This window comes from Oreochromis niloticus, linkage group LG8, assembly GCF_001858045.2.
Source record: "Oreochromis niloticus isolate F11D_XX linkage group LG8, O_niloticus_UMD_NMBU, whole genome shotgun sequence".
In the NCBI taxonomy this organism is placed as follows: Eukaryota; Metazoa; Chordata; class Actinopteri; order Cichliformes; family Cichlidae; genus Oreochromis; species Oreochromis niloticus.
This window is the reverse complement of record NC_031973.2, coordinates 13338427-13362621: the sequence shown is the minus strand read 5'-3', so window position 1 is coordinate 13362621 and position 24195 is coordinate 13338427. Positions and strand designations below refer to the sequence as shown.

The 24195-nt window shown below is 41.9% G+C and overlaps 1 protein-coding gene across 4 annotated transcripts in view; it reads right to left on the bottom strand.

The window, feature by feature from the left end:
• Positions 1-623: 623 nt before the first annotated feature.
• Positions 624-24195, bottom strand: part of vti1a (vesicle transport through interaction with t-SNAREs 1A) — a 115518-nt gene continuing 91946 nt past the window's right edge. For all 4 annotated transcript variants that reach the window (XM_019362548.2, XM_003441915.4, XM_005471332.3 and 1 more), the window contains one exon: positions 624-2157. Coding sequence is in view for 2 of the 4 variants with exons in the window: in XM_003441915.4 (XP_003441963.1) it covers positions 2064-2157 (94 nt within the window). In the remaining 2 variants the exon portion in view is untranslated. The remainder of the gene's footprint in view (positions 2158-24195) is intronic.

Genomic DNA, 24195 nt, shown 5'->3' with positions numbered 1-24195 from the left:
GGCTCTTCTTCTTCTTTTTTCCTTCCTTCCTTCGTTTTTTCATTATTGCTTCACTTTAATGATAACTCTTGGTGGGTCGGCCCCGCATGGGACGGTCAGAGACACACTATTTTGTTGGCCATTAATTTGAGGCTTTGAAGCAGACCACGGCGCCGCGGCTGGTGAGGGCCTGTGAAATGGTGGACGATAGCACGGGGTGGGGGAGGGTGGGGTGGTATGGTGGGACGGGGACTCCCCCACATCTTCAAAAATGAAGACTATGGCCCTGAAACAGAATAGCAAATGTCCTCACTGGGAACACCAACCACAAGAGACATTCGCGCGCGCACCAGTGTGTGTTTCCATGCGTGTGCGAGCTTGTGGCTTGCATTAGCATTAGCATCTATACGACAACCTCAAAAAAAAAAAAAAAAAATTATCCAAATATGCTCTTAAATTTAGATTTTTCAAACGCCCTCCCCAAAGAATGGCTTTCCCCCCGAAGAATTAAACGGCGGTAAACTCAAGCACGCCTTTTTCCAAACACCTGCAGATGCATCACATCATCACATAAACACAGAAACAAGGGCCCCATCTTACGCCTCCGAAGACTACATAGAAAATAAAGAACAAAAAGTACAAAATTTGAAACAAGCTAGATCCATTTATAGAAGAAAGAAATCAAGAAAAAAAGCCTTTAAGATGAATAACTAGAAATACACATATTTCAGTTGGTCCTGGTGTACAGTCTGCATCAGAGAACCACCACAAATCAAAAAGAAACAAACATGTGATTAACGTTAATTCTGAATAATTTCAACATCACAAAAATATACACTTTAAACACAGAAATCTGAATGGAAACTACATTTATAAATAAATAGCAACAGAGTCACTTAGTAAGAGCAAAAACACTATACATGATGTCCATTTCAATGTTAGTACATACAGTATGACGCTTATAATTGGGAATCAGTTAATGAAGTATATATTTGGGAAGGGTCGATGTCCCAGATGTGGTTACAATGTCATTTGAAGCATTTCTCTTTGTTTCTGTGCTGTACTCACGGAGGCTGAGGTCAGGTCTCTTTTGCGTTAAAATCCATTAAAAGAACAATTTTTATTTAATATTCTTCAATCTCTAAATCCTCTAAAATAGCCACTTTTTTGCTCCTGAAAACAAAAACTGCAATCAGTTTCCTCCTAATAATGAAAAAACAAACAAACCCCAAAATACTTTCACCTTGATTCAATGAACACAAGCTGAACTAACCTCAACCTTTTTGGGTGCATCCTCTCTTTTCAAGGCAGCGCCACTTGTCTATTTTGGGCTCTGCTGAGCCTTTTAAAGCAGGAGTGTGAACAGCATATCTAAACTGAAGGCACTGTCCTCTGAGCTGTGCAGGGGTAGGGTGATTGGTGGGGAGAAGAACAGCTGAATCATTTAGTTACAGAAGCTAATACAGTATGTGTGCCTACTGTTGGTGTCAATAAGAAACGCAGTGAGGGCCCCCATCCATGACTGTCACTCACGCATGCACACGTGCAAACCCACAGATCTGTGCAGAACTTCGATTTCCCTCTGCCTTTCATGCATCCCCACACCCTGAATAACACTAAACCCACCTACACTAAAAAAAAAAGCCCTGCATTGAGTTACACAAAAAAAATGACCAGGCTGCAAACCACGCTGAGGATGACACCATGAAAAATATTAACTATTATAAAAACATCTCACCCCGTTCTAGTCCCTGGAGATGTAATAACGAGCCTGACAGGCAGAGGAGGAGGGGGGAAAGGAGAAGAAGAAAGTGAAAGAGAAAGAGAGAGTAAAAGGGAAGAAGGAGAAAGGAGGAAAAAAGGGAAAGAAACTGCAAACAAAAAAAAGAGTGAGAAATGGTGAAAAAAAAAAAAAAAAAAGCTCGCTGTCAGGCTTTGGAAATAGTGATTCATGGGGACCATTTGTCCTAATTACAGCAGAACAACGCTTTTGTCGCTATTAATCACAAGAGAGTGTGTGTGTGTGTTTGTGTTTAGGGGGAGGGAGAGCATGTGTGTATATATGCATGTGTGTACAGGGGAGATCAGTGGCCTCGCACATTAAAATAGATGGCCAGGATGATGGTGAGGAGGATGATGGCTCCGAGGATGAAGACCAGGACCCGATTCTGGATGATCCTGTGGAGAGAAAGAACCGAGAGGGATTAGGAAAAGGTTCCTGGGTCTACGGAGGAAAGTCAAGCACATAAAACAGTCACATGTTTATGTGCAAACTAAACGGCCAGTCATCAACTGGAGCCTGATCCTGTTTAATTGTTACCATGAGGTCTGAACGCTCGGTTTTTAATCGCTATACACTCGCTGGCACACACGCGCACACGTCATAAAACCACAGCATGACTGGATAAAACAATCGTGATAAGAGTGATTTGCTTACATATGTGTACCCTCTGTAAAAAACTAAAAAACAACAACGCTGATTTGTGTACACACACGAACATACAAATACAAAAGATACAAACACACTTATAAACAAGCATGACATGCAAACATATACACACACGCACACACATAGCTGACAGGCTCTAAAACTTTATTTGCACAATAAAGTGGAAAAAGTGGCTCAGTAGTTTCCTGAAGGTAATAAAAAAAAAAAAATCGCTGAATTACTGATGGAATTTGCCATAAAACGACTCACTCTTTTGCTCATTTAAATTTTCCCACTGTGACCGAAAGTTGGTGTGGGGGAGTGGGGGCTTTGAACCCTCCCCCCCCCAAAATATAAATAAATAAATAAATCACAAAAGTACCAGATGAGGAATGGAGTGAAGATGTGCAGAGCAAGGCATCTGGTAAGTGAGCAACTTATCTAGCATGTGTCCCCCAAATTCTCCAGAGTTTGCATCAGCACACATGCACTCATTCAGACACACACATACACACACACACGGATTCCAAACCCTCCACTGCTCCTGACAAATGAGAGAATTATCACATTTGCTGACATGTGGAGGGGTGGAGGAGAGGCCGAGCAGGGGGGCACTGTCCACTTCTCTAAGCAGGAGATGAATAGCCCATGCTGTGGCCATTTATCACCGAGGGAGGGGAGGGCGCTGGCTGGTTGCTCAGTCACCCCGCTACCCTCTAAAGTCCAAGTCTGAGCTGACACACCAGTCGAGCTCACGGCCTCCCTCTAGTCCACCAGCTCGGACTGGCAAAAGTCTCGACCGTTTGCTTAGCTTAAAGCGCAGAACTGATGAAGCTATTGAAGGGAAGGATGACAAAAATCACACAGACAAGCTTTGATGCTTTACATCTTTGTATTTCCTTTTGCAAAAGGACTCTCGGCCGCACAACAACAAATTTTATCCACTGCTTTATATGAGATACTGTTACAAACCCCAAAAAAATATAACCAATCGCCATGAACTTCTTTCCAGTAATAGGACACTTCTCTGACATGCTGTAATGCTCTCGCTGGATAACACCAGAGAGCTCATTACAACTACTGTGTGTAAGCAGCACTGCTTTATAAGTAGACAGTTTATCCTTGAATAAATGCATACATTATTATGACACTGTCATATTGTTTATAGCAAACCATGTCCCGAACAACATAAGCAACAGCAGCTATGGTATTCCCCCCCCCACCCACACACACACACACACACACACACACACACACACACACGTGGCCTTTTTTACCTCACTGCTGAGGTAAAAAAATTGTAAAAAGAATAGTGACACATAATACTATATTTGCCATATGCCTATAAGCTGAGGCAGTATTAGATGATATCATATGTTGTGATAGGCCAGCTTTATTCTGGTATTTTGGATGAGGCTGACATGATTGGCTGAAGCCAGCTGGGGGAAGAGATCCCAGTGAAACACTAATCAGAGCATGCTTAGCAAGGACACGTCTCCCCCTATTAATTGACATTCATTATTTACAATGATTATTTATCCCAGTCAAATACCCAGAGGAGGCGCTTGTGTGTGTGTGCGTGTATATCTGTGGCAGTGTGTTAGAAGAAGCCAGGTCGCTTTGTGTTGTGCTAATTTTTCAGCTGGGGTGAAAAGAAGAAAAAAAGCGGGGGGGGGGGCTAGTAGAGGCTTGCAGTGGAGAAATGAACATAAAGTTAGTTTTAGCCTCGTGGAGGGGGGTTCAATTCTGTTAAAACGGCATTTATTAAAGGAGTCTGATTTGGTAGCAAACAACGTGGAATAACTTCAAACACTTAAATGTTCAAAGCGGTAAGGAATATGACAGTGCTGCGGTTTAAGAAGTTTTTTTTTTCCCTCCCTCCTCTGGGGACACATATTTTTTTAAAAATGCATTATTTTGACCTTAACGGATCCTCTGTGCACCAATCTAACAAAACGTGTCTTAGAAGTATAAATGTAAAGCAGCTCATCTTCTTTGTGGCAACTCCAACCTTTAAAGAGAAGATGGATATAAATTTTAGGAGTGGCCCGTCCAAAAACGTTAATGCTTTTTCCTCTTTTTCTGACACACACACACACACACATATATATATATGTACACTAATGAAATAGTCCACGCTTATATGAAACATGGTCAAAGTTTCAAATAATTAGGTCGGCACGTGCAAGCTAAAAGCTTGGGGGTCACACTGCTTGCGAGATTTGGTTTTAGGCAAGTTTTTTTCCACTCAGATCTTTCTGATGTCATAGAGCAGGGATATTCCCAATATTTTAACCTCAGGTGCTTCTGTTTGCAAGAGGCAGCCAATCAGAAACTTGGAGGGGGAGCTATAAACAGTACATCTTTACTTTAATGCTTGCAATAGTTCACACAGACCTAGAAGATCCTGCAAAGCTTACGACCAAAGGTCAATTTAGACCAGATGACCTGAAGGGGGGCGGCACAAACGCACACACACACACACACACACACACACACACACACACACACACACACACACACACACACACACGGATCTAGCTAGACAGATTGGAGGAATTAGTGTGTGGAGGTGCCGTCATAAATCACTTCACTGATGTTGAAAACTGTTTGAAAAATAGTGTCTGTGACACTGTAAAGAGCCACAGTTTTCCCCACTGTCATATGAGCACTGGGACATGAAAGTCAGCCATCACACTCTTTAACCACTGCAGACCTAAGAAGGCTGGAAAATGACTACTTGGTTACATTTTACAGAGGATGGGGAAATTATTCTTCATCTATTTGAAACAAAACCACACAAACTGATAAAACTTCATACGTCAAATGATTTTTTTCTTTGTTTTTTTTTCCCTTTTATAATAAGCTAACAAGTCAAATAAGGTACTAAAAGCTACCAGAAACAACTAAAATAAAACCTACTCTAAAAATATCCACACCCCAATACTCCCAAAAAAGAGAAGTTAAAAAAAAAAATCCCCAAAATTGGGAGGTAGGAGAGTGAAGAACATGGTTTTCCTCTGCTGTATAGTTGATCCCGCCCTGACACGTGGCCAGACAGAACAGAACTTATCAAACCGGATCCATCCTCCAGTTTTGACACTTGACATAGAGGTGGAGGGGGGGTTAGGAGTGTGTGTGTGTGTGTGTGTGTGTGTGTAAGTGAAGGGAAGGATTTGGGGATGTGTGAGTGACGCAAAGACCGCACGTACAAGGGTGTACCTGCTGACCCACATATGCACACTCCTACACACAGTGAGTTTGATACCTGATCAGTATTTTCCTGTGTCGGTGCCCCGTACCGGTGGGGGAAAAAAAAGGAAACACTCTCACGAAAACAGACCAACAGTAACTCTAACTAAAATGTCAGCCAATCACAGCACATAGTACTGGAAATGCTATTGGCTCCTTATGTTCCTTCATCGCAGACAGCCAGTCAGCTAACACCTTACTAAAAGGAAATAAACAGATTTACAGCACTAATCTAAGAGAGGCTGAAATATTCAGAGAGAGAGAGAGAGAGAGAGTCAAAAAGATCGGAAACAGACAACAAAGCAGCTGAAAGACAGAGTGTGGAAAAAGCAATAGAGAGGTGGAGAGAAAGAGGAGAAAGAGGGAGAGCGCGAAAGGTCCGTTTACCCGGGGAGGCAAAGCTGGAGGAGAGGCTCCTCGGAGACAGATGAAAATAATGAGGACTTTTCTGTCAGGAAAGATTTACAAAATTGTACCAGTGTTATTAAAATTTAAAATCTCCCATTTTTTTTCCCTTTTTCTCCCTTCCCACCCTCTTCCTCCCTCCCTCTCTTCCTTTCCCTGTTTTTTCCCTCCTTTTCCAGCAGCACAGCCTTATTACCAGCTCTAATGAGCACCGGGATACACCTCAGCTATGTGTGTGTGTGTGTGTGTGTGAGAGAGAGAGTGTGTGTGTGTGTGTCGAGGTCCAAGTCCCCAGTGCCAGCTCCATCAGCACCTCAGATTCCCCCAATACCTTAAATGACACACACACGTGTGTGTGTGTGTGTGTGTGTGTGTGTGTGTGTCTGACACATGTGAACACAGACATGCAGCTTTTGATGGCTCACAGAGGTGGCTGGACATGAACACATACACACATACACACCCCTTCAGACAGACAGACAGACAGACAGACAGACAGACAACAGCCCCTACCCCAAAACAAAAACATTCTCTGTGAGACAGACATAAGCAGATAGGCCCAACCCACCTGAAGACACACACACACACACACACACACACACACACACACACACACACACACACAGCCCACTAAGAGCAAACTTAGCTGCAGAGTTGCATCTCTCAGGCCCTCCCCTATCCCACCTCTTTCCACTAGTAGACCAATAAAATAAAAATCAATTGCTGTCTGAGCCATTCTGGCTCTCCTTCCAAACCCTGGGAATATACAGCATGGGAGAGGAGGAGGGGATGGGGGGGAGGGAAGGATCAATGTGTTCACAAATGGTTTGAGTGATGGACACGGAGGTGAAATGCTGGTGGGGGTAAGTCCTAAGTAATGCCTCGACTTGTTATCACAAACTAATACGAATAAATGTTTCATTGTGGAGGCACACACGCTTGCTCACACACACATACACACAGCTGAACTCGGTCTGGGGCTCAAACTTAAACCGGCCACATAACACACACACACACACACATACACACGACAAAAACAAAAGGTTGAGGCTGGCCTGCAAACAATCCAGGTCGAGTGAAGAAGGCGGGAAAAACGTGCAATGTTTCAATCACGCGAATGAGGTGAGGAGGAACAAGTCAGAACACCTGGATCAGGTTCACGTTGCTGTGCGGGGATAATAAGCTGACCTGCTTGTTGGAGAGATCTGATCCCACTACGTATGCTTAGCCTATCACCCCCACGGGGGTGTCTGAGAGACATGCTGATTATTAGAAATAAGCACGCACAGCTGGAGTTCGCTCCTAACTGGAAGCTGTTTACTGTCATTACTTAAAAACAGAAACAATATTTAGGTACTTGCTCCACACTTTAACACTCAAATGCTCACTGAACTGTAAAGATAAGTGCATTAGCATGAACAGCCTAGATTTAAAAAAATTATGTCTTCATCCAGTCAGCCATCCAAACCTGAGAGACGTTCAATGTCATTTAAATCTAAATCAAAGGAAAACAGCATATAATTCACAAACTGAGTGATTTTCACTTATAATGTAACAAGTTTCACAGTTTATATAAATATATTTTTTTGTTGAGATCATCGATCCCCGAAAGAGCTGCAGACCTTTTTTTGACCTGTACTAACAAAAAACATATTTTTTCCCTCAACTGAGAAAAAACTGACATTAAAGACGGTCAGGTTTCTATCTGGAAGACGTCTTCTGAGCAAGGTATTTCATGTCAGCCTGATTCTCTCTCTCTCTCCCGTTCTCCGTCTCCAATTTACTCCCTCTCTTTCCACCAACTAGATGCAGGAGAACAGCACCGGGGCCCTACAAGTTCATCCATTTTTTATTTGGTGGCTAACAACCCTGGCCAGCAGCAGCCTACACTGGGACCCAGTTCTCTCCTGAAAAAAAAATGGTGCAAGATGGAAGAAAGGGAGGGCAGAAAACGACTGAAGGAGAGAGAAGGAGGAAGAAAAGAGGAGGGAGGGAGAAAGAAGGAGTAAATTTAGAGTGGGAGGCGAGTATGGAAGAGTATGTGAGTGTGGGGAAGATAAAAAAGAGGATAGAGAGAAATGAGGGAGATGGAGAGGGAAATGGGAAAGACACAGAGTGGGTGAGAAGAGGAAGAGAGTATATTGCAACTGTGTCTGGAATTTTTAAGAACTTCTTTTGCCGGCAGCAATCTCGGGTAGCTGCTACAGCTTCTCCTCATCCGGTTGTGATGTACAGGTGGCTTTTCTGAGCTCCAAACATACACAGATCATTCCCTTGCGCGAACCCTCACCCTCCTCTGTCTTACCGCTCTCATCTCCATCCTCCCCCTCCTTCTATTTTGTTCTATCGCTGTGTCCTCTTTTTTTTGGTCCCCTTGCTCATATTCAGTTCTTATATTGCTTATTTTCCCCTCACCTACTTTTTCTTAACTCCAATTTCTCCTCCTTCTCTTGCTTTTATTGGAGGCTTGTGGTGATAGGAAGTTTTTTTTTTGCCCCGTGTGTTTGTGAAGTCCCTGGTTTATAGTCAACAGGACGACGCCGACAGCCCGCATTTCCAAACTGTGTATGTATACTCCACTAGGCTGCTGTAATCAGAGCCATTCTGCCTCGTTTTCTGACTCATACAACTGTATTTTTATTATTTGATTAATATGGAAAATGGCTCATCTTAATTAGCTGGTTGTCAGAGCAGCATAGTGGCAAATTTGGTTTTTGTATGTGTTCAATCGCTGGAGTGTTTTTGGACCATTTCGTAGCCCACATGCTGCATATTTACCCCAAATAACCAACGAGAGAAACACTCGCTTCTAAAGTAAACCCGACAGCTGGAATCGATTAATAACATATTTTTAGAACTTAGCAGGAAGTCAAACTATTTTACTCACTTTTCTGTGAGCGATCTTTTTCTGCAGAAGTGAAGTCAAATCGAGCTTTCAAAGTGGAGCAAATTTTGCTCCCAGGTTTAGATATTTCCAACTTGTGTGTATTTGCGTTATTACCAGTCTTTGCGTAAACTACTAACGTAATTTCACTGTGCAAAAACGTCACTTTAGGTTCGGTCTGAACACAGCCTTAGAAGCGGAAAGTAAAAAGATTGAGATATAAACATCATGGTAGGAAGAAAACTACTAGACTGTAATTTATTCGAGTTCTCTTTACAATTCTTCCAGTGAAACTTGCCCAGGAAGAACAGAAAAGTAATAAAATAAAGGATTTCTTGTGTAAATGTAACACAAGTGTATCATATGTGATACATGAGTTTTTGAGAGGTCTACATTTCCTGCTGGTTGTAACAAAAAAGATACAAATTAAAACTCACAACTGCAATTTTATATCTATCTCCTTTTTTTTGGTAATTTGTCAGAAGGTTCAATAAACACTCTAGTTTCTCAAAATTTGAATTTGATGTCAATTATTTCATGGTTCAGGCTTTAAATAAAGGAATCTACTCACTGCATTAGAAGCCTCCACAGATTACGTCCAGTGGCTGAAACCTTTGCAGAGTAACGAGTGTCTGCATTTTAATTATGAAAAAATAAATATTTGATTTATTCAGCAAGTATTTTTGGAGATTGCAGAAGATATGGATGTGATATCCCCACATTTCTCACTATTTCTTCTTTCTGCTAAGATTTCCCAAAACACAAAAATCCCCCTTGTATACATTCTGTGAAGGCCAGGGGCCAGCTGCAGATCCGATTACTGGCCCCTGTGAAAAAGGGCATAACATTAGCCATTAGAGCTGCAGGCCTCCAAAACTATGGTGTCCATAAATTTTTATTGTTTGTTCAGTATTGAAATGTCATTAAAGCACATAAATCATTTGAGAACAACTGCTCACTTTCATTTTTTTCCCAGCGTAACCTGTTACTTTTGCAGAAAAAAACCCCCCCACTGAAGCTGAGTAATACATCCACGGCCTGACACGTAACACCAACGCCGCTGCTGAGAAATCCGACCTACTACCTAACTATTTTCAGAGTTTATAGCAGTAATTCAGAGCTATGATAACTTGCGGAAGAAAAAAAAAAAACAGTGTCTATCTCCTTATCTCTGCATTTTTTTTAAACATATCAAAATCAGGGCACTTATCTTTACAAGAACTTGTCCCGACAGCTTCAAGTTGTGAGGTGCCGTCAACTGCATTTCACTCAAAATACAACCTAAAAGTCTGTTTAGGATTCCCAACCAAAGAAGCTATGAGGATATTAGTGTTTATGTCTGAGTCTTTTTTATTAACTGGTGAGGAAGCTCCTCCGCATGTTGTTTGTTTGCCGTTTCAAATCAACTCTCCAAATATTTGCTTCAAGTCCCGTGTGGTTTTAGCTTTGCATCCTGTCTCTCTGCTGATTCAGATGATGGTGTGATACTGCCCACTAGCACGCACACAAACAGCATACAAGTACACACACCCACACGGGCTGGCTTTTTCTAACACAAATGTAAAATACACTAAACAAAAACCCAACGCTGACCAAGTCGCAATCATGTACTGCCTGCTCGTTTCTATACATGCAGCTTGGATCATTATACAGCATTATCTTTATTATTATGTCTCCTTGTCTCAAGTTATAAGCATAAAAATGTGATGAGTGGTCCACATGCTAAAGCAGCTAAATATCTTTGCAGTGGCTTATACTAAAGGATACTAGAATGAATTCACATTCTATAAGAATAGATTAAAGAACTGGGCTGAAATGAGTAAATAAAGTGAAAAGTGAACTTTTAGTTATTTCAACATATCCCAGTTATTAAGGACAGCAGCAAACCTGATTGCAAAGAAAGCAACAAGAACCTGTGACTTCTCTTAGCATCTTAATGTCAGAGGTCACGTTTGCATGTGAGTTTGGGGCGAATGCAGACTGCCAAAGCCTGGATTTCATTTCAGAGTCACGGATGAACGAGAGAAAGAGCCATTTCTTGAACTTGGCCTTTTGACCCTAAGGCCACTCTGGCTCCTTGCTCTACCCTGCAGGTATGAAAGGACTGAGCAAGCAAAGGTTCGCAGTGTCAGACTCTACATGCATGCGTGCAAAAACCCTCCGCCAACAGTAATGTTGCACATGCTTGCCCGTCAAGGCAGTGTTGAGTAAAACATGTGAAAACTACAGAAGGGTGTCTGGAAAACTGCTGTAAAATAACACACAACAATTAAAGAATATGTGAACCATCAGGTTCGAGTTGTTTGGACATGCAGGTACAGATCACTTTAACCGGAAGGCAGTAGCCAGAAAGAAAAGGAGACACAGAGAAAGTAGGGGTTTAATGTCATCCCACAACCCCCTATTTGACACTACAAGGGAGGCTTTAGTCAGTCTAAATAATCCATGCTGCTCCATTAAATTTGCAGACTAGCTTCCCTAGTCTCCATGTCTAAGCTGAGAGAGACATAGAGGTGGTACTGACCTGGGAGATGTGAGAAAGGGAATTCAAGTAATGGATTAAAATAAACTCATGTAGCAGACAAAACTAAAGCGATATCCCGAACGGACAGAACAGACAAAAGTTTATAGAGAGACTCAAACAGAGACAGAAGGAGAAGAGAAAGTGCGCACAACCAGAATTTTGAGTGACACTGATTTTCTCATAATTGCGTGCTTCACCACCAAATTTCTCTCCTTTCCCAACCCATGAAAAATAACTATTTGGAGTGTGCGGGGGAAGCCACTAGTGTGACGGGGATTGTTGCAGTTACAGCATTATTGACTTGTTTCTCCTGCTACATTTGCTTAGTGCTCTGGAGGCCCGATCAATAGACTCTGGGCTCTGAAGCCCTGCTAATCAAGACTTGCAGCCATGCAGGGTCAATCTTCTGCAAAAAAAAAAAAGCTTAGAAAAAAGCAAAAGAAAGAAGAAACTGGGAAATGATAGGGGGAAACAGAAAGAGAAGACGAACTTTGAGAGGCGGACGATGACAGCCCGAGTTAATCGACTAAGAATTCTCCTTCAAATTCTTTATTTTTCTGTTTTTTTCATCGTTGGAGGTAAACTCATGTGGCATTCGCTCTCCGTCTCAGAAACAGTGTGGGCGTGAGGCACCATGAGAGATGCAGATTGCTGCTTCACCTCTGCTTTTCTGTGAACCGCGGTTCAAAAGTCAAGGGGCATCTGGGTTGCTTTGGGACGTTTGGAAATAAAAGAGGCAATCCATATTTACTGAATCCAGTTGTGAGACCTCATGAGGATGCACACTGCTTGACACAGATATAGAGGGAGGGAGGTAATCTGAAGCTTATTAACATTATATTTCTGAAGGGAATTTAAAGGGAAATCTTTTTTTAGAAAACAGTGTCAAACAAGCTTAGAAACACAATCGCATGCTCAATCTTGGGGACAAAAAAATTAGCTGATTTTCCAAACACTCTGAGATAAATTTTCATTTATTTTTTGTATTTTTTGTTTGTTTATGGAAAAGTGGAAACAGCAGGCCACTTAATGCTGATGATGAGCTGTGCATCGAGTCAAACAATCTCCATTCGCAGCCTTCTGCATATCACAAGTCCACTATGGAATGCTATGGGAAATTCATGGGGGAACTGTCCATCAAATATTAATCATCAAGTTGAACAAAGTGTCTTTCTTTCTCTTTTTTTCCCTCTCCACAGGTTTTTTCCCCTCCTGGTATCTATGGTCACTGCCACTCTGAAAGACACCCTACAAGAAATAAGCCCAAAAGAAAAGCAGAGAATGAAAGCGGGGGGGGGAAAGGGCAAAGAATGGTAAGAAAAAGGCAAGAAGGGTGTATGAGTGTTCAATATTTTCCTTTGAGGGGCCAGCCTCTGGTTAGCTTCAGTGCAGGCAGGGTCTTGATACACAGGTCCCAGGGTGCAAACACAAACTTGTACTCTGTTTGTGTCATTGTTTTTTCCCTCTTTCTCAACACTTCTTTCTCTTGTGTTGTCAGCTGGTGAAGTGAGACTTCTGTATCCAGAGACCCATATGTAAAAGGCAACGTGGTTTTCACTGACACTGAGGCCTTTCAGTTATCTTTGTCTAGTCTTTATGACAAACTAAGAGCCCGAAATAACTGTGGGAAGTGAATCAATGGCTGGATGTTAAAGGAAACCACAGTTCTGCACAAAATACATAGTGTGGAAATAAAAAAAGTGTAAGGAGTGTAGCGTCTCGTACAGATACAGCATAAGAAATAAACATCAGAAGAAGGCCTTGTATGCAAATATTCAAAGTGTTATTTAAAAAAAAACACACACACTATGATGGAAATATTGAATCTGCTCATCAATGGAGTCCTGTTCTTCATCTTTGCAACAAAACTCACAATGCCCCCCCCCTCAAATCCTCAAAATACCAACACCCACCAGCACAGCATAACCAGGAAATGCAGGGTCAGCAGCGTTCCCTTTGGCCTTGCTGACCAACAGATATTCTAATAATCACCTTCCTTCTGTACTGTCAGGCCTGCAACCAACGGATCCCTCGCCCTGCCTTCGCCCTCTGTCTCTACTTATACTAGGGGCTTTACGGAGCGGCGCTGCTTCGATACATTAAAACTGCTGCCCCGTGATCAAACGAGCAAATACCTCCCGGGTCAGCAAAGGGCTACCCCACGTCAGTTAACAATGCAGCATTTAAACATCAGTCGTATGCAAAGTGGCCGATACACAGGGGAGGAGATGGGCGGCAGGAGAAAGCGGAGAAGCAAAGCCTGGACTGGAGAGATAATGAGCGCACAGGAGAACATCAACAGCTATTTAAGGTACTGCGTCAGCTCCTACACAGCTTTATGATGAAAATATAAGATGTGAGGCTCCGCTGACATCATAACCACGACGAGCTAATCATAGAGCACAGGCTTAGCGCTAATTTATAATGAAGTTTGGCCTTAAACATTTCTAATATTTACCATCTCAGAAATATTTAGTTTACAAAAAACACTGTTGCGTGATCGTGAACTGGATTTGATATCGTTGCCTCTATTAGCGAATATCAGGCGGCTGAGGAGGAAGAATAACAGCAGATGTTTGTTCAGCGTATTTATGGTATGCTCATGCCAGCCTGGTTGTCTACACAAAGCCACAAGGATTTAAGCCCGCACACAAAACATACAAGCACAGGTCAATATTTACGCATGAATTCTAAGCACACACTCAGATCCACGTCTGTGGATGTGGCGGCAGCAAACACTTGCCACGATGAAATGTAAAGGTATATAAAACCACAAATAAACCTGAAAATGTGAACTGCTTGTGCATTTTTGAGAAGACTAGGATGCACCCCTTTATTTAGCTTTAAGAACCCTTTAATCATGAAGCTTAGGAGTGAACAGGGTGAGGATTTTTTTTTTTGTCTTATCCCTCTGCCTACTGGTTGGTTAACCGACTGACCTGCTGTCAAAGGAGTCTTTGTGAGTGTGCATTGGCGGAAGGCCAATCAGATCCTCTGGCTTGTCTGTCTCAGAGAGGAAAATGGCGCCCCTGGTATGCCATCAGCAACAGAAATGTGCAGACAGTCTGACTGCTGAGGCAGGCTTGGCTTGCTGTGGCCCTTCCAAAACTATGCCGCAGGAATTACCTGTTTGGCCAACAGCCAGGGGGACTCGGTCTGCAAAGTCTTGTGGTTGTTTATCTATTTATTCACTTACACTTCATGCACATGGGCACTTTAAAAACATTTCAGACTGCTTAACATCCACTTCCACAGATTCTCCTTTGAACTACACAGGTACACGGGATAAAAGCCTGTTCAACTCACAGCAGCAACAATCAGTTTTATGCCAAATGTGTTTCAAATCCAAAGAAAACCTGGATAGAAGATTTACTGAATGACTAACAGGTGAAATCATACCACTGATCTTTACTGCATCCTAAGAAAAATACTTCATTTAACCTTCCATAAGCCTGACTCACCTGATAACGCTTCCTGTATGTCTGTATTTTGACAACATTGAGAACAACACTGCAACAATATTGAGCCTGGTTTTTTTTCTGAATATATCCTATAACAAAAAATAAAAGGGGAATAAAAGGGGAAATTTATGTAGGCGTTTATCTTTGGTGGAGCTGTACGAACTTATAAATGCAAATAGAAATCAAACACTGTACAACAAGAACACAAGTTCTAACAAAGCCCTGATTTACGTTGAACAGAAAGCACGACTGCTCGCTGTACAATCCGCGCTCGTGCTCCACCATGTAAAACCTGCCAAAGACAAACACAACTGCTCAACAAAGTGCCACTTGTGACACATCATCCGAGGAAGCAAATGTTCAGGCTCCTGCTTCAGAAACAAACTTCTGACAGCAGCAGATGATGAAACAGAGCAGATCCCAAATTATTCTCGCACTCCTCAGAATCAGCTAAACCTGCTGCAGCCTGGAGCAAGCCCCTCACCCTCCTGCTGACAGAAAGATAGAAAGAAAGTGAGGAGAGGGGCCAACGAAACGACAGAGAAGAGGGAGGAAAAATAGTGCCGATGCAAGAATGTCGTACTTCTTAATTTTATTATTTAGGAGCGCTCTCTCTCCTAATGTTACTGTAAGTGTAAACATGTACGAACCAAAAGCCCATCCATTTTAAAGTTCATGAGCAGACACTTAAATGTACACACAAACATTTCCCCGAGCATACATGTCAAATGACCCGCTCAGCAGATCATACACCTCCACATGTTTAGACACAGGCAGAAACACCATTCTTGGCAGTGCTCGTGTGTAACTGTGAGCTCGACTGGCGGACTGAGAAGGATAGTCGAGACTTGCTCATTTCACACTGAGAGGTGAGCCAGAGAGCAGCAACAGAATCTAGCTATAAAACACGGAGCTGAATGGGGGGGATGACTATAGCCCACGGTATAGTAACTGCCACCTCTGCTAGACTCCATCCATCCAAGGCTTTCTCACAGTTATCTATTATCATAACCTCTGTCTCAGTGGGCAAGTCTGACACATAAACCCCCTTTAGCGTGGCAGCTCTCACCTCGACTGGGCTCGTGCTGACTTACCCCTAAAATATATCAGGTGCGTGCCTCTGACGTCGCGTCTCAGACACAGTTTAGGTCCAGCCTTGGGGAGCACTTCATCTAAACTGGGTCTTTCCTTTTAAAAGTTCCCTATCTTGGTTTTGCAGTCATGTGACCGCTAACCATGTTAACTTGTCTGCCATTTTGGATGCGTGACAGTGCAGGGTCAAGTGATTAAGGCTTCAAGCAAACAGTTCAGTGACCCCCAGGTAACCTCCAATCACTAGGGAAATTCCCTGACTGTTTACCAGCACTCCAAAGGAGGTTGATGCCAGATTGCTGCAGTTTCCTGCAGTTTGCATGGAGGTCACTGCAAACAACTTTTATTTTGAAGGCGAAAATTTGCCATCTCTGGTTTTCATTGCATGTTTTTAAGTCTTACCATCTCTCAGCTAGTAGTTAATACTGGTTGTATCACATCCAATAGACAAGTCTTGACATGACAAACCTCTAGACCATTACTGTGTCTCACTTCCTTCTTTCCTTATGCACACTTGACGTGACCTCTGTACAAACTAGACATACAGGCCCTATTTTAGATATACAGGCAGCACTGTAAGTAATTTGGAGCATAGACCCACTCCTGAAAAACACTGTAGTGCATGTGGTGCAATTGCAAGGTTTGTTTTGAGCTGTAAGTTTGATCAGGAAAAGCCAGATAACTTATACAAGGAAGGGACGCTGCACTCAAAAAATTCAGAATCTATGAGAGTAAGGAAACACATTAACCACTTCCAGAGATTCATTCTCTTCATGTGGATGTGGTGTTTTCAGTGGAACAAGCGTTTCATCACTCATTTGAATGACGTTGTTAGGCAATGGCACGGGTTTCAGTCGTTATGCAACTGTACAGTTTATGAGGCAGGGGAAACCTGCCGTTAGCTGACACTTGGATGAGTGATGAGACATTTCTCCAACTGAAAAAACAAAACTGTCCACTTACCTGGAGTATTAGGCATGCACAAAGACATAATCATGCATGCACATAATTGAGGTTCAGGAGTATTTCAGCTGTGTGGTGGCAGCCAGACCTACTTGCTATCTCAGTAAATATGTAAATAAATGTACTCTTTACAAAAACTTTGCTTTAGTTTTCTGTGTCCATAATATGAATTAGCATGGAGTTTGTTCAGTACTCTGATGGGATGATCTCTGTATTGAGCTGAAAATGAAATATGGCTGGAAAAGTTCACCAAATGCCTAAACTGTTTTGTTTTGGGGGTTTTTGTACTGGTGATTCCAGACAGGCACTTTTTCTTGGTGCCACTGACCTTTGACACTAAAGTTATAGCTTTCTCCCTGCTCATTTAGATAGGGGCTTTAAATAACTGCTAAAATGGCTGAAAAGTTATGAGACTGAATTCTAAAAGAAGTCTGACAAGGCTGGCAAATATTATTATGATTTTTGCCAATTTATAAAATTGGCAAAAAATGTTTGCCTTGACACAAACAGTCTTACGTGGTCTGATGGTAAAAAAAACAGTTCACAAGTTAGAAGTATAAAACCAAACACTATAAATACATTTAACCATTTTAGCTGTGTGGCATTTTAATGTCTGCGCTCAGAAGGCAGTCTACACCTCATGCAGTGTCACTGCTGACAGACCCACCCATCAGTCTCATCTTCTCCTTCATTTAGGTTAAGTGCATTAGCTCTAGCAGCCCACGCACAGAGAGGCAGCTTGGTGTACGGGGGGAAAAAAGAAGTGTGGAAGCGTATGGACGGGAAGGAGTGAGGAACGAAGAGGTGGATTTGACAGAAGAGTTAAAGACAGTGAGAGTAAGAGGAAAAAGTTTTTAACTATACTCAGCCATGATAGCACATTGACATTAGCTTCACAGTTTCACTACGTATGTAAAACTGGCAAATTAGGTAAGACTTAAGATCTTGTATTTCGAAGAAAGCAGCACTATTTGATAGATCCAGAGGGCCCTCGTTTATCAAGTGTTCCAGCGACTGTGCCATTCTGAAACTGAAGCGGATTTCACGGGTTAGTCTATTCTCGTCCGCTGGCCACTGTGGTGTGTAAAATGAGAGGGAATGCTATGTTTTGGGAAATCTAATTTGAGGGCCGTGTTTGTTTTCCCTGCCTTATTTTGCAACCGGGAGGCTGGCTCCAACTCTCTCTTTTACCCTAGTTTCACAACAATGTCCAGCAGCAGCGTCCAACAAAAACCCACATACGCAACTGAGGAAAGGACATTAAGCTGACATGGGTCACTTTACCTCTTCCTCATCAGTGGTCTCTCTCAGCAGTCTCTCACAGAATTAAGCAGGCCGCTAATTAGGAGGTTATTCACCATGCCACAGGAACATATGCACATGTGCGTACGTATAGACGTATTTAAAAAAACATAAATATTAGCGGCCATCTTTTGGCAGTTAATTGCAAAGAGCTCCCCCGTGGGAGGAGAGAGAGAGGTCCTCTGTCGATAATTAATCCTCGTTTAAAAAAGTAAATGACATTCATTAGCGGGGAATCGAGCCAAGTGCCATTATTTACATGGCAATAATCTGGAGCATGCTGGTGGCGCTCTTTTAATGTTACAGAAATAACTCTGGGACAGGGGGACGAGTACAGTTGCTTTCCCTCCTTTTTTTTAATGTGTGTGTGTGTGTGTGTGTGTGTGTGTGTGTGTGTCTTCGCACCCAGGAACAATTAGGCCCAGACGAACAGATGGGGACGCCTCTGAGTGAGAAAGCTCTTCTGAACGACTCTTCATCTCCTTCTTATCTCGCTCTCTCATCCGCTTGCACATAGTCACACACGCACACAGCCAAAACACAGACAAATACACAAACGCTCAACAGAAATGCACACACATTTGGGCACACGGGAAACACACACTGAGCTAACTTTTAACATTAACTGCCATAACAGAGACCCTGTTACAAGTGGCAAAACAGAAATGTTGAAAATGTGAGCCACAGAAATCACCAAGGTTTGAGGGTAAAAGCACAAAAAGCTGGCTTGTTTACTGATTTTCATGTGCGATTTAAAATAATATAAATTCTCAGTGAGACTTTTGGTTACTGTTTTATGACTTTGGACAATTCATGCTTCGCACACATTTGCAGAAGGAACATGGCAGTCACATTTCTTTGCGATAACACTGCTGAAGCTGGAATAATTATCAAAAAGTTACATAATGGGCCATTTGTTGCACAAGGGGTTTTATACAATGGCGCTAGTGTTTGCACGATGTACTGTTAGGGATGCACACAAGCATAGAAAGCATGAATGCAGAGACAAAGAGCCAACACTGAACACAAAACCCTAACATCACCTCTTGTTCTTTTTAAGAATGAGGAAATGCATAGAGAAACAGAGTTAGTCAGCATCTCTATAATACTTACAACTTTATAGCTAGACATTAGCTTCAAAATGCATTATTAAATAAATAACTAATAGTATAATTTTATTAAGGGGACGCAGCAGTGGACAAGGCAATTAATGGGATCGACGGTGCTCTATTTTCAAACCGTCAACAAATATGATCACAGTGCAAAGTGGATATGTTTTGACATATTTTTAAAATAAATAATAATAAAACTTTATTGCTTTTGTTCTCTGTCATTTTATAACACATCACTCTCTGATTTAGTCTCTTTCTAGGATCATTATCCTGGCTGACCTGGATCCTGATCGGTTTCCCACTCATCTGTCTAATATCAGGCAGCAGGTCACAGACATGAAAACTAACACACTTGTGCAACCCGTTACCTTTCTTTGTCTTGCTAAATACAATGATTAAGGTATCAGTCCTTGGGGACCCAGGTGAAAAACAGAGGAGACAGCCCTGAGAGGATAAATCACCGCTTCATGGTTTCAGCGTGCTCTTAGCCTCCTCTGTGGACACAGGGGACAGCCCCAGCCCCCTGTAGTCATGCTTTAAGGCTGGGTGTGTTCCATCACACAAAGTAGACCCCTTCTTTACCCATAAGATTAAGTAACATCATGTCGTGTTTGCTGACACCGAGGTAGCAGCCCTGAGCCCCACGGGGCCTCCTCCTTCATCATATTTTGTTACATCTCCCTGACAATGGACTCTGTCAACAAAACAAAGACTATTATCTCGTCATCTTTGCTTCTTCTCACTATTAAAACTAAATCCAAAGCTAAACTAGCGGAATTAATGGAGGAAACTAAACCGCGGAGTTATTGCTCTTTCAGTAACTGCAGTTTTAATGAATGCCTAATGGCACCCGCTCTGGACTGAGGCCTAGCGTGGCCTTTTCCGAGCCAAGGGAAACTTCCGAGAAATCCGATAGAATCCAGGGTGTGGGTCATGATAACTCGTGCTTCCTGCTAGCCCCACTTCCACGACCTCTCTTCCTTTAGCCACTCTTCACCAACCCTCAATCGATCTGCTTATCTCCTGAGATCAAAGGTTTGCACCACTGTTGTACATTTAGCCTCGGCTGGGTCCTCCCACATCATGTCTAAATATTAATGATAATAAAGTCTCACACCCATCCCTGTGTCAGGCAATTACAGCCAACATTGATCCTTTGCTTTCTGCTCCAATTAGAACTCACCGCTCGTAATGCGTCCTGGCACATCAAAGGATAACAGCCATTGATCCACTCCTGGATCTTAACGTTTACTGTTAGGAGAGAGGAAGGAGGATGTGGCGTGGCAGAGGGGGGAAAGCAATATTCTGACTCGAGAACGAGAGACGAGCAAAGAAATCATTTTATTCAGTAAGTCAGGTAAAGGGAGTGCTGAAACTCAGAGGGTAAGGCAAGGCAGAGGGGGCTCAATATTAACGGATATTCTGACAGTTCAGAAGGCAACCGGCATCCGGAACCCTGGAAAGACTCACAACAGTGTTCACAACAGTGCGGCTACACAAACCACCGAAAGCTCAGATCTTTTTGCTCGAAACTATGAAATGTGTACGTGAAAAAAAGCCGCATTTAATAAGAAAAAGGGTTTTCACAGCTTCTGTGGTGTCTGCCCATCAAAACGGCAAACACCAAATCACTGCAAAACAATATAAAAGTAAATTTATAATAAGTTCAGCTCAAGGACAATAAATCCTACACAACTGCCCATCAACTGACACTCAGACTTTTAGCATTATGCCAACTTCTAAATATCGATGACTGCGCTGCAGCCAAACTTAATAAAGAAGAAGAAGAAGAAGAAGAAGAAAAACAACTCTGGGGATTTCTGATCAGGCTTATACAATACAGGTCTCAGTGGGAGGCAAGAAAAGCTTCACTGAAACATGAGTTATCATGACAACCTCCCACATCTATGTCTCTAGGCCGACTATCCTAGACAACTGACCTTTCTGACATTTTGAAGTTTGAGAAAAGCTAAATTTTTAAATCAACGTATGCCATATAGAAATATTTACGGCACAGCCAGCTCAGAAAGAGAGAGAAAGGGGTAAAATCCGACCTACTGAGTCAATAGAAAGCGACACATCACCATTAAACTGTGGACATTCCGTCCACAAATGAAGCTACACAATCCCACCGTTGACACCATTATTTGACAGGGCTTGTTGTTATGGTCGTTCTGTGCTGGACTAATAGCTCTGATAGTCCTGGCCTCGACCATGACCTCACAGCTGCCTTTGTCACTGAGCTGGAGGAAGGCTTGCCCATCGCTCTGGGCTACAATGATACTCTTCATGGCACAATAATACACTGAAACACTGAGCAACTGGAATGCAACCCAGTGGTTTGTATACCTACAATTAATTGACTGGCTGTGGTTGGCTTGAGGCTAAAGTTAATATATGCTGAGCAAGATAGACACTGAGAAATAAACACAATATTCCTGTACAAATTTAATTTCAAATAAAGCTGGCATCAATAATGAATCTTTAATTGCCCCAGTGCTAATACTGGGGGACTCTGAGCTGTGGTCTTTATATCAGGTGGTCTTGAGGGCAGAACATATTTTCAAAATGACTACAAAATTTTCAATTGAACGTCACAAACCATTGCATGATTTTTGCTCTTTTGCTTTTAGCCTAAAGGAAACAGAATTTCTAAAAACGTCACTGCTGAACTAAAGAGGGAAATCTGGAACAGAGCAGACGAACTGGAGAAATTTCAGGCTTGAGGGGAAAAAAAGCTGTGAGGGTGCCATTTAAAAAAAAAAAAAAAAAAAAAAAAAAAAAAAAATTAGACAATCTGATATCATCGCATCATCAATTTTAAAATGTAGGCAATGACTTGTTCAATCTGTCTTACAGATCTTGCTTATTTTATTTTATTTTTGATGTGCTCCTTATTGTGTTGTTTATGGTATCTTAAATACATATTTTGTCAAATCTTGCTCATAATTAGAACAATTAAATGAAAATTAACAACTACTAGCAACTATGAAATCAATCAAAATCATTCTTAGATGTTTGTACGGCCTTAACACCTCAGTGTTCCTTTCCATATTTGTTTGTGTATGGTATTTTTCCCTCTTAGCGACCCACTGTCCTCTGGCTGTGGTATCCCTCACTATTATACGCTTTGCTAACATGGTGCTTTGCTTCAGCTCTGTACCTCAGTTGCTACCAAACGATGTAATTAAAGATTGGTGAAATGAAACCAGTGTTTAGAAATGGTTTATGTCAAGTCTGTTCTCAAATGTTATACCACAGGGGAACTTTTAGATGGGATGGGTGTGCATCAACGTCCTGTTAAATAAAGTAGAGTCTTGGCCCAAAGTCTCAGACAAAAAAAGGCTAAAGATAAAAAAAAAAAAAAATCTAACCAACAGAGCTTCAATATGAGCCAAGTCACAAGACGAAGGCGGTTTACGATAATAATGCAACAGTAACGGTAGGAAAACATTTGTTGCTGGCTGGAAAATCAGGCTCCTCGCATGTGTGTGATACTGAGTGATGCATTCAGGTCAGCTGGGGAGAATGAGGGGATTGGCGGGCTCCACAAACAGGCTGGGAAAGTGACACCAGGATGCTAGGCCAAGACATCAATGTCCTCACAACTTCCCTTTAACAGTGAAGCAATGTTAGCCCTGGCGCCATCGGATACAGGGCGGGGGTTAAAGTTTACATGATGGCTGACAGGATGTACGCATGTAACCCAGCAAACAGAAAATAAACAAAGTGGCTCTAAATTTTGAAATGCGATGGTTTTCATGGCTTTAAGTGACAATGTAGAAAGAAGTGGATATTTGTGTAGGGGGTCATGGAAAAAAAGGCCCCATTTGAGAGGCTTATTTGTCAAATGTCAAACTCTTTTTGTCATTGTTACTTTTCTTAGCTTTTACTATGTATGTGCAGAGTCTGACACTACAAGACTGTTTGCAAATTCTTCTGCTGAAAGTGGAAAGTTATTCTCCGCTCACTTAAAATTTGAGTGCACGAGGCGTTCCTCTGAGCATTTCTAACAGCCTTACTGGTCTGGAAGTGATTTCTGGCCCAAAAGGCAACTCACACCAGTGTCATGAGGACACTTCCAAATATTTTAGTGCTGTAGTTGGGACCTTTGTGTAGCAGTTAAACTTTTGAAATGAACACTATTTATATCTTCATTTATTCAGAATTTTTTCAAGGAAGGCAAAAGCTTAGTTGTTATTTTAAAAGAATCTATTTTTGGACAGAGGATCTTTAACGAGATGTAGTGCCCCAAAGCATGTTGAAAATATACTTCTGACTACACAGGATCACAAAAGGTCAGCGTAAACTGCAGATTATACAGTACAATCAATCAAATTAATTATCACAAGATATTCTCTTGATTTTCAGCTAATATTAATCAGAAGAACTTCTTGTGCTTCAATTTTTTTTAAAGATTTTCTTTTGCAATTATCTTAACAAGCAACAGTCAACATAATTAGGCTGGCAACTTTAATAACTCTTTGTTTCTCATCATCAGATCCCTGAAAGAAGAGACCCAAAAACAAAATGAGTAACTGAAGTTTTAGATTGTGGAGCAAATGTGCAAATGTGTGGCTGCACATAATATTGTGTTAAATCACACTGGGGGTTGCAGTAATAATAATCATACCAGAAGCTTATCTGCTGCCAAAAAAAAGGAATAGGGGAGAAAAAAAATGATATTTTGTGAGCATGGCCGTTCATGCTCAGACAGATCATGATGGGACGATGTTGACCGTGGAGGTGCAAACTAAGATCCCTGTCGCCACAGAGACGTGAAGATTGTGGTG